Consider the following 12009-nt stretch of genomic DNA (forward strand, 5'->3'; position numbering starts at 1 on the left):
AACACAGTGACATTGGTGTCAGTGGTGGGTGAAGGCGCTGCTGCCACCAGTCTGTATAGCGCTGCTGGTCACGTGAGCCACTCCCGCGACAGGGCCCCTATACAAAGTAATACAACACCTCAAATAAAAACAATGTTGGCAGAAGCGATTCAATCGTTGCCGAAGCCGCAGGCAGCAGCTAGTGTATGGATACTTGTCTGTAAATGTCTAATGCACTTATGTAATTTTGCCGTATTTTATAACCCCTATATATTGTATTGCATTATGGAACCTTTGTGACACATTATAAATAAAACAATCATAATAATTTATCTTAATAAAATGGCTTATTTCTATTTTTCCTTTTCCCTTAGGTCAGACCTGGTACGGTATATAGTGTTAGAGCGAGGAAGAGAAGAATACCAGGTAAAAGTTTTTTAGACCTAACAAGTTGTTTGATCATTCATTGTAATGCGCTCTGCACTCACAGTGACACTTCATCCAGGGCGCACGCACAAGCTGCGACTGCCCTCCCCCGTCACATTCACACCTCACCTTCAGATCTGAGACGTCTCTGTAGCACTGCTCGGAGCGGGTGTGATCTGACAGCTGCACGTTCCAAAAGCAGGGGAGCTGATGCACCAGGAACGGATTCTGCTTGATGACAGCATTGAAGATGTCCTGGGGAGAGACAGACAGCTCAGCTTCCCACACTCACAGGGAGAGGAACACACCTGCAAAATGTCTTTTTTCATGCCGTCAGAATGAGAGAGATTGTGAGATATCTGCTGGCGGCCCGGGTGGATTAATCCCTACGCGGCTCAGCGTAACCACGTGGCTCTAAGGCGTGGTTATAGATGGCACAAACAGACATTGTAAGACTGGGGCAGTGAAAGGCGGGCAATTGCGCAGTCATCTGGGCAGAAAGCTCATATGTGGGCATGGCCAATTCAACTGAGTGCGTGGGGCGCATCTTTCATGCCATGGTTAGGCCCAAATTTGTGGCCGATTAGCGGCAGGGGAGCCCTGCTCATTTCACAAAACAACATATTGCTCGTATATATATATAAATATATATATATATATATATATATTAATACAACATTACTATCTGACTACGGGCTGAATAAACGGGATGTAGTTATTATACCGACGGCCGGGATGTCGTCTGTCTAAATCCCAGCATCAGAATCCCAACTCGGGACAAAACATAGGCGGTTAAATCCAAACGCCAGCCTACATACTGACGCCGGAATCCCGACAGATGGCATCCCGATCAGAGGTAAGCCAGGCATTTTAGCCGTTAGCCGTGGGGTTTAGGTACCATGGATGGGGGACAGGGTTAGGCTTTGGGGGGGGTAGGATTAGATACCTCTGGGGGGTGTTAGGGTTAGGCACTAAGGGGAGGAGGTTAGGTTTAGGCACCAAGGCGGCAGGGATAGATTTAGTCACTAACGGGATACCGAGCATCGGGATGCCGATGTCGGCATTTTAACAGATGTCAGTATTTTTACAGAAGGCATCCCGACTGCCGGTATTTCATACCCAACCTGAATGAACTACATATATTTCTTTTAGAAGGGTGGAATAGAGCCGGCCCTGACCAATTTAGTGCACTAAGGAATATTAGGCAGCACAGACAGTGTAATGGTTAGCGTTACTGCCTCACAGCACTGAGGTCGTGGGTTCGATTCCCACCACGGCCCTAACTGTGTGGAGTTTGTATATTCTCCCTGTGCTTGCGTGGGTTTCCTCCGGGTACTCCTGTTTCCTCTCACACTCCAAAAATATTCTGGCAGGTTAATTGGCTTCAAAACATTAAATTAACCCTAGTGTGTATATGTGTGAGCATGTGATAGGGAACATAGGGCCTGATTCAGAGCTGAACGCTCTGACCAGAGCGCTCGCTCTGAATCAGGGCCCTCCTACCTTTTTTTGGAGCGTCCTCATGGACGCCCGCATAGCTGTGGGTTACCACCCACAGCTATAGCGAGCGTCCATGATGATGGTCAAAAACCATCGCGACCATCGGGCTTGCGACGAGACCCTGCGGTAGGGTCTCGCTGCCGCAAGCCAAGGAGTGATTTTGGCTCTATCAGAGCCAAGATCACTCCCACTGACATCATTACTGATGTCAGTGGGGCCGGACTCAGACGGTAGGCGTTCCCATGGGAGCGCCTCCCTCTGGCCACCACGCCCCCGGCACGCCCACCAAAGGGGGCGTGCTGTCAGTCACCATCGACAGCACGCCCCCTTTGGTGCGAGACCCCGAGTGACGTATTTCTCGTCACTCGCCGGGTCTCGCGCATGCGCACGACGGAGCTCCCTCCGTCGTGCGCATGCGCAGTCTCACAACATCGACCCGCTAGCGAGCGAACTTTGCTCGCGAGCGGGTCTGAATGACCCCCATAGAGTGTAAGCTCCACTGGGGCAGGGACTGATGTGAATGGCCAAATATTCTCTGTAAAGTGCTGTGGAATATGTGTGCGCTATATAAATAACTGGTAATAAATAAATAAATAAATAATATTTAATCTGGTGCCCCAATAAATTGCAGCCAAGCGTTGTGCTCCCTGGTGGGCAACCCCCCCTAGAACAATGGCACCCTAGTCAACTTACTATATGTCCTGTGCCCAAGGCCGGCTCTGGATTGGAAGCTGAGACCCTCGATCACTATAGCAGCAGCGTTATTAGATGGAAATGGGGGGATACAAAAAGGCAGATGGGGCAACTGTAATTGTAAAACTTAAACGGGCTCACGCAGCCTGCTAACCAATGCTTGTTATGTGATGTGCTGCTGGCAGAAAGTAACAATAAACATCAATACACCATCTAGAGTCCGTAGTGGTCATTCCAAAAAAATCAGGCGTGCACATAGATGTTGTCGAAGGGTGTCGTCAAGTTTGAAGCTGTGACTTTGACCCAAGGATATTTCCATTGATCTCTTTTTAAAGCTTTTGGCTAATTTGAAAACTTTTTTCTTTTTCGGATTGACACGACTTGCAAACGCCTCGCCGTCTCTGACAAAATAAAAGTCTTTCAGTCCATAGAACTTATTCTCTGGCAATCGATGTTCTCTGAATGCTAGCTGAACGCTCAGCAGGGGTGATATCAGTGGGGCTGCTAGAACTTAGCAGGCAACTGCAATGAGCTGAGAAACTTATTTCTTAAGCAGCGAGAAATGTACAAGGCGCGGACATCAATTATAAAATTGTAGTATTTCAGAATACTGACAAACATCTTTAAATATGGCAACGCTTGGTAAGTCTCAGACGTGGCGCAATGCCGCGGCAGACATCCACCAGGACCTGAATATCGGTGAATATTTTAATTTACATTTAAAGCTCACAAATTAGGAATATAGTAGTGAATATGGAATATTTGTTCTCGTCAATTACGCACAGTGGAAGCAGCCATATTGCGGGCAGCACCGACAATCAGCCTATTACTTAATTAGGAACAAGTGATGTTATTGAGGTATTGGTAAATCTTATATTTGTTCAGATTTTTTTCATTTTTAAAATGTTATTTTGATTTTTTTTTTTCTTCCCAGTCCACCGCGCATATGTGAACCGGCTAAATCAATTTACGAATGTGCATATCAATCACTCACCCCGGTGATATTTTTAGTGAATTGCGGCAATAACTGATTTTCTGCTGCCACGATAATTGGCGATAGTAAATCATCATAATTGCAGCATAAACAGAGAGATTCTTGGGGGTATATTTACAGTACTAAAGTGCAGGTTTCTAGAAGTGGAGATGTTACCCATAGCAACCAATCAGATTCTACTTAACATTTATCTAGCACCTTCTAGAAGATAATAGCTAGAATCTTATTGGTTGCTATGGGCAACATCTCCACTTCTAAAAACTCTCACATTAGTAAATATGCCCCTTAAAGTTGTAAAGAGAGTGCCGTTTTGTTGGCTGAAACGTTATTTGGTGAGGCCGCTAGTATCTAGTCTACTGATAAATGGATATCGGTCCAGAACGCAAAGTGTTGATGATGAGTACTGTGGCCGGAGGCCGACCACACGTGATTAAAATGGCTGCCAAGGCATTGAGGGGATTAACCCTCATACCATTGTGCCATTTTTAAAAGGACACTGTAAAGGCACACTGCACATGGTTTATAATAAACTGTATTAAAGTATATATGTATTGCTGTAATGCACTGCAGCTGATCTGCAATGCATTAGTGCATGAAGCAACGTATATTTAATAGGCTATGCACTATATGGTTTAAATGTATATTTTGTAGAGAAAATGCACTTCTTGAATATATGCCTGAATATGACATGACCAGCCTCTGTGTCTGCAGAAACTAGCAGGAGGTCTGATGAATAGGAAGACCTGTTGTGGTCAGTGAACTCTGGCTGGAAGGTTTCTGTTTGAAGGTGTGAATGGTGTCATATAGCCAAACCCTTCAGATAAAGAACTTCCTTTGAAAATACAATTTGTTTGTTTTTCAGAACCTTTTGGATGTCACAATGTTTTAAGGTTGGGAATGCCAAACTGATTGATACTTCCATTGGGAAGGATGAATGTCATTTACTATTTCCTTTGAAATGTATTATGTGGTTAAATTATATTACTGTATGTGAGGAAACATGATTGGTTGGGGACCACAGGGCGGACTTACCCCATATGGCACTGTACCCTGAGGGAGCATAAAAGAAGGCTTCGTGCCTGGTAATATTGTACATCTTTGAAAATCCTTTGTGGAGAATTGCTGTTTGATTTCTGTGTGATATTCCCCTTCAGACGGAAGGGAGGGTCTTCTTTAAGACATTGAGCAAATAAACACCTTTTGCCTTTAAAATCTCCTACATCTGTATCCTGCAACCAACAGAATTGCGCCAAACGCTATTCCGTTCTCCTGCTGTTCTGGGTAAGAGCTCAGCGTCTCCAAGTTGAAGCCCTCTGCCAAGCTACCATGCAGACCTGGTCCATTGCGAGAGATCAGGTGTGAACAGCTGACACCAAACAGGAGGTCCGCAGTTAATCAAATGCATACGCAGCAGAAGCGGTTCCAGGTGACGAGGTAGGAGCCTGAGGGTAACGTAAAAAGCGGTTCCAAACGCCGGTGGTAGAGTTTGGTGGTGGCAGCGTCGTTACATGCCCACGGCGCAGTGGGCGGAGTCAGTGACAGACGGTCACTGACGGTGATTGGGATTCCGAAAGCACTAACCTGTGATCAGGGCCGGCTTAGGCGAAAGGCGTCCGGTCACAAATACATATTAATTTATTTCGAGGGTGGGCCAATTGTGTTTCTCCAGCTACTGCAATACTATAACTCCCAGGGTCTTCATGTGACGACCTGCCAGTGAGCCAAGCTGCTGCCTACGGTCAGGAACTGCTGACACGCGGCACCGCTGAGACTTACTGCTGACACGCGGCACCGCTGAGACTTACTGCTGACAAAATAAGGCTGAGTAGACAGGGCCGAACTTGTAACTGTTCCAATGTGCTCACATAACAGTATTTAAAATTTGTTCTCATTAAATATTAACTTGCTCTTACTGGGTTATTTAAGCTAAAGAGTGCGCACACTTCTTGCCTCCACAGCAAGGTACAGGAAGGTGAGGCCAGAAACACGGATCCGCAGCTCTGCAAGAACCGTCTCCTCTCCCTGTTACCGCAGTTGTGAGTGCAGCACTAAGCGTGGCCTCACCTGATCAGCCAGGGAGGTAGATAGCATGCTCATCAGTTCTCGTTCCGCAGTCAGCCGCCACATCTGCTCCCATTTCATTTTGCGTAGCTTGTCCAGGAGCAAAAGGATCACCCCTGAAAAATAAAATAGAAAAACAGGTAGAGGGGGGATAAATAGGCCACACAGTGACATCTGTGCCCCTTTTATCCTGTACAAATCTCCTTGTCCCTCTTTCTCTTCACTCGTCTGTTTTTATATACAGTATATAACTTTTTGTATATATTATACTTTATTAAATAACAATTGTTATTGCACCAGCTGCATTATAACACTTCTATGTTTTTTGGCTGTGTATTGTAAAGTCTTAAACTGCCAGAGTTACTTTAAAATATTTATTAACTACAATTAATAAAAGAAATATAATCCTACAAACCTTGTGCATAATTCGGTCTCTGCAGTCATTATAGCAAAATGACATGATCCGCCCTGCCCCCCACAGTGCCCACCAGCATCTCCCCTCCAGAATGGAGCAATATGGACGGGAGGTTGACATTAACAAAGTCAACACTGACGTAATGTTGACATTGCCAGACTGTTGAAATTGTGAATGTCAACAGTCAGCATATCAACCATGCGGTTTTCCATTGCCATGTAAGTATCCCTAACCCTGAACCCAACCCTAACCACAGCCTAACTTTAACCCTAATTGCAACCTAACCCTAACCACAGCCTAACAATAATTGAAACTCAACACTAACCACAGCCTAACCATAATCCCAACCTAACCCTAATCGCATCCTAACCCTAATTTCATCCTAACCCTAGCCACAGCCTAACACTAATTGCATCCTATCCCTAACCACAGCCTAACAATAATTGCAACTCAACACTAACCACATCCTAACCATAATCCCAACCTAACCCTAACCACAGCCTAACCCTAATTGCAACCTAACCCTAACCACAGCCTAACCCTAATTGCAACCTAACCCTAACCACAGCCTAACCCTAATTGCAACCTAACCCTAACCACAGCCTAACAATAATTGCAACTCAACACTAACCACATCCTAACCATAATCCCAACCTAACCCTAACCACAGCCTAACCCTAATTGCAACCTAACCCTAACCACAGCCTAACCCTAATTGCAACCTAACCCTAACCACAGCCTAACCCTAACCACAGCCTAACCCTAATTGCAACCTAACCCTAACCACAGCCTAACAATAATTGCAACTCAACACTAACCACATCCTAACCATAATCCCAACCTAACCCTAATCGCATCCTAACCCTAATTGCATCCTAACCCTAACCACAGCCTAACCCTAATTGCAACCTAACCACAGCCTAACTCTAATCGCAATCTAACCTTAACCACAGCCGAACTGTAACTCTAATTGCAACCTAACCATAAAAACTTTAAAGTGTAAAAGTGTAACTGGCGGGCAAAGTTAGGGCTAGAAATATTAATGCGACAGTACATATATAGTGTCCCGATTTCAAATAATTAAAGAAATCATACAACCTGACTACTTTACCATACAATAAAAGTTTAATTAAGCATCGGTGGATTTAATCCTATAAAAGTAGTTCTATTTTCTTTGGTTTACCCCTCTGTATTACTACAGTCTCTTCAGGATCAAGCCCAACACATCATAATGACCTACAGCGCTATTCAATGTGCATTCTCAAAGCTTAGTTAAAACGTTTTTTTTGCGTTGATAGTCGGGAAGAAGTAATGTCAGTGAATGGACGGTTGCTCGCAGCGCTTAGAAGCGTCGCTGCTCTGTACTATACATTGCAGTTTCTACGAAAGAAATCATTAGTGTCTATGTTGGATGCGAAGGGCCGATGTTTTCTGCTTGCGCATGAGTACGAGTCGCACTGCACGTGTCCCGATGCTTACCGCACATAGACGCAGATTGAAATTGTACGCAGATAGATGCATTTCGTTGCCCGTTTCCGGGTGGCAACAGGGGGGGTGGCCAGCCAGACGCGGTCATGTCCCAGTCAGTCAACTGTGTCTAAAGACGGCCATGTTCAGACGCCTACATAGGGATGTTGCAATCTCCCATGGTGCGTCATAACGCGCACAGTGGCGCAATAGCTCCGCAGCTGGTGGGCGTCTCAGTAGGTAGACCACCGGCCGCGGCATTGATATAAATACGCAGTAGCGCTGCGTCAAAAGACGCAGTCTTCAAGCCCTTTGCTCCGTGCGTTCTGTTAAAATTCGAGGACGAAGTCTAGGTTTTGTCTATGGCTATAACAGTAGTCTGATCTCAGGGCCCGCGTATACGAGCCCTAAGAGAGATAATAAGTGCGAATGTTCCTGCGGCTGCAGAACATCTTTCGCACGTTGTATAAGGAGCTGCTGAATGTCAGGTTTTCCCTAACACTCCTCTGGTAACAGAGCCCAGAGTCAGGCTGGTGGGTCTGACAGGCAGGGAAACGCGCGACAGCGGTCTATCATCCACGTTATATAATGCAAGTCATGGGCCTGATTCAGAGATTTGCGCTACTGGCTGAGTTTTTGGAAGCAGCTACTGTGCAATAATATGCTAATGCCGCAACCTCCAATCAGCCGCAGCCTGTTATTTGGGCTGAGGCGCCCAGGCACTGCGAGCGGGCTCGCAGAAGGAGCTCTGCTCTGTACGCTGTACAGATCCTGTGCGCACATGCAGATCATCAAACATCGAACTTGTACGCAAACTATCGGGTTTTACCGAACTACAATTGTAGCCAGACTACATGTTCCAGCATGCACTGCAGCATCCGACTGGAAGAACACAATGGTGCCTGTGGGTCAACAAGTACCAGCATGCCCTTTCGGTTAAGGGCTGTCAGTGCATGCTGGAACATGTAGTTCTACAATAGAGAAGCAAGGCTGTACAAAGTACACGGTCTGACGAGCAGCCATTGTAATTAATAAAGGGGATACTTTCGGTCTGAGTACTTTCTCGTCCGGTTGCTGTGCTGAAATGAATAGTCCCCTATTACTGACAGAAAAAAATGACTTCTAATATCCAGAGATGTCACATATGCATGTAGCAGTGGCGTAGAGCCGGCATATGTTGTATCGGAGTATTGATTCCTACTTGAGTCTGCTCAGTCCGATAAATTCTGCTACAGCCACTGAACCTATTACAAGTGTCATTATTATGCGCGAGCCGCTGTGACAGTACGCACGTCCCCAGCCGCAGACAGCCTCTCGCTCAATATCTCTGGCCATTAGTCTGAGATTTGAATCTTTAACCTAATCACTGCCAGAGGCACACCGTGCAACAACAAACACTACAACCTTTAGTGGTGCATTACCAATAATTACATTCATCTACACTTCTGTACTTTCCCATTAGATTAGATGAGGTTAGCAGACAATACAAAGTTTCATCTGCATTAAAATGATTTTAGTAAATATTATAGCGATGTGATATTTGTGTTAAATAAACCTTTTATCTCTAAAATGATGGACAGTTGTGAAATTAGAAAACATTGCTGCCCCCTCTGTACTACGTCCTGGGCAGGACACCGGTCACATAGCGCACGGTACAGCACCAGGAACTCACCACACGTGCACGCCCCCTCCCCCCATGTGCGACTACGAGACATACACCTCCAATCTGGTGGTACTTTTATTCGTTCATTGACAATTGTAGTTGTCGGTGAGTAAAACGCGTGTGGCTACTATAAAGCTGGGCACACACCTAAAGATTATCTGTCCAGCCATCCAACTAGTTGATTGGTTGGAATGAAAATCTGGTAACGTATGGGAGTAACTGATGATCAGCAATTTGCTCCTAAATGCCAGAAAACAAGCAGGTCTGAATCAGGGCCAGAGGCTGCAGAGTTAGGAGGAGGGCTGGTAAGCTACGGTAGAACGATAAACGGAGTATTAAGGGCGTGTGCTGTTCTAATGCTTTTTTTTTTTTTACCATTTTATTTTAAGGACACTGCATAACATCAAAGAGAATAACAAAAAAATGAAATAAATAAAAGTCATGATACATAAGGATCGAATAAATCCACAACGTGGACTTAGTAACAAAGTAAAGTGATTTTTAACAGTATCCTACAATACTACAAACAGCAAAAATCTCTGTAACATACCGTATATACTCGAGTATAAGCCGAGGTACCTACTTTTACCCCAAAAAACTGGGAAAACTTATTGACTCGAGTATAAGCCTAGTGTGGGAAATGGCAGCAGCTGGTAGTGCCCCCAGTAGTAATTCCCCCTGGTTGTGCCCCCAGTAGTAATCCCTCCTGGTAGTGCCCCCAGTGGTAATCCCCCCTTTCAGTGCCTCCAGTAGTAATCCCCCCCTGGTAGTACCCCCAGTGGTAATCCCCCCTTTTAGTGCCCCCTGTAGTAATCGCCCCCTGATAATGCCCCCTGTAGTAATCGCCCCCTGGTAGTGCCCCCTGTAGTAATCTCCCCCTGGTAGTGCCCCCTGTAGTAATCTCCCCCTGGTAGTGCCCCCTGTAGTCCCCCCCCAGTAGAGAGAGACGGGACAAGAATAAAAATAAAAAAATCACTTACCTGAAACTCCCGCTCCTGGTCCCGCCGCTGTCCGCTCCTCCGGCCGCTTTGCATGGGAGATGTCGTCATGACGACGTGTCTCCCATCACCCACTGCGGAACCCGGAAGATGGCTCCCGCAGTGGGAGCAGCAGCAGCCGCTGAGAGTCTGACAGACTCTCAGCGGCTGCTGATTACACCAAACACGCAGCTGCCGGCTCTGGCGGCTGTGTGTTTGGCAGTGTGTAGCGCTGACCGAACTCCGTCCGGTCAGCGCTACACTTGACTCGAGTATAAGCCGAGGGGGTACTTTTTCAGCACATTTTTTGTGCTGAAAAACTCGGCTTATACTCGAGTATATACGGTAAGTAAAAGTAATGCATCCATAAATATACATACACATACCATAGAGTAGAGTATACTGGCCAACTCTCCCTCATTGTCAGGGAGACTCCCTGAAATAGTAGCAATCTCCCTGTCTCCCTGAAGACTCTACCAATCTCCCTCATTTCATCCTTACCCCCATTATGAAGCTGTTATATTAAAAAACAGAGATATATACATTCCAATGGGATCATTAGTGTCATTTCCTTGCATTGGTTATTATAAGTCTCAAAGGACCTCATTCAGAGGCGGTCGTTAGTTTCAAGCGGTCGCACTAAATCAGGGCCACCCACAGTTTAACGACCGACCAGGTTGATGGTCGCGATGGTGATCACCATCGCGACCATCGGGGCTTACGACCAGACCCTAAGGTTGGGTCTGGGCAGTCGTAAGCCCCAGGGAGCTTTCTGCTCTGAAGGAGCAGGAAGCTCCCCACTGACATCACTGATGATGTCGGGGCAGCCGCCCACAAAACGGTAGGCGTTCGTAAAAGAAAGTCTCCATTTTCCCAAGGGAACGCCTACCGTCTGGGGCCGGCCCCACTGACATCACAAATGATGTCAGTGGGAGTGCTTTTGGCTCTGATAGAGCTGAAAGCACTCCAGGGCTTGCGGCAGACGAGACCTTACCACAAGGGTCTCGTTGCAAGCCCAATGGTCGCGATGGTCTTGACCATCGCGACCATCTTTTTGGCCGCTCGCTATAGCTGTGGGTGGTCACCCATAGCTATGCGAGCGGCCAGGAGGCCGCTCTAAAAAAAGAGAGGGAGGGCACTGATTCAGAGCGAGCTCTGAATCAGGCCCTAACTGCTTTTGGGCTGGGTATACATTTGGATGTAAGTCAGGTTTAGGACACGCCTCTCAGATTTATCAGTACACGCCCACTGTAACACGCGCTCATAGGTGATGCTTTCACAATCTCCCTGACATGCAGGCAAGTATGGAGTAGGGGTATTCTAATCAGGAAAGAACAATAGTAAGACAGCAGAAAGGTAACAAGGATGGACTCCTGGCATAGCTTATTTATGGAAAGTAAAACCAAGGGCACCATATCTGATGATAGGTAGACAGAGTATTGTTTAAAAGGGAGGTAATATACGCCATAGAGGAAATGTACCATAACCGGGTAACAAGGGGAGAGTAAGTGGGAGGGTGAGGGGATTTCCATAGTTTGGCTATTAGGAGTTTAGACTAATGCTTTTATTGTTATTATTATTATTTATTTTTAATCCCATTGGATCCAAAATTGCAAGATTTAAGAAACAAATATATGAGTGATAGACGTTGTGTGGGGGGATCTGTATTTGATGAGACGTCATATACTGTGTACGGTATCTTTATTCGTTTTATAATATTTTTTTTCCTAGTACAGTAAAAATCCCAGAAGACTCTGGATGTCTGGCCATGCTTGTGCTAGTAGTTCTACAAGTGTTTCAATGTGCCCTGGCAGCCATGGCTATGCTGGTGCAT

The 12009-nt window shown here is 45.9% G+C and overlaps 1 protein-coding gene across 4 annotated transcripts in view; it reads right to left on the minus strand.

The window, feature by feature from the left end:
- LARGE1 (LARGE xylosyl- and glucuronyltransferase 1) overlaps positions 1-12009 on the minus strand; it is a 469066-nt gene that overhangs the window by 48322 nt on the left and 408735 nt on the right. For all 4 annotated transcript variants that reach the window (XM_088459224.1, XM_088459227.1, XM_088459226.1 and 1 more), the window contains exons 8-9: positions 5657-5769; positions 535-660 (exon numbers count right to left, since the gene is read on the minus strand). In XM_088459224.1, coding sequence (XP_088315350.1) covers positions 535-660; positions 5657-5769 — 239 coding nt within the window. The remainder of the gene's footprint in view (positions 1-534; positions 661-5656; positions 5770-12009) is intronic.

This window comes from Taudactylus pleione, unplaced genomic scaffold, assembly GCF_031769625.1.
Source record: "Taudactylus pleione unplaced genomic scaffold, aTauple2 ptg000903l, whole genome shotgun sequence".
Lineage (NCBI taxonomy): Eukaryota > Metazoa > Chordata > Amphibia > Anura > Myobatrachidae > Taudactylus > Taudactylus pleione.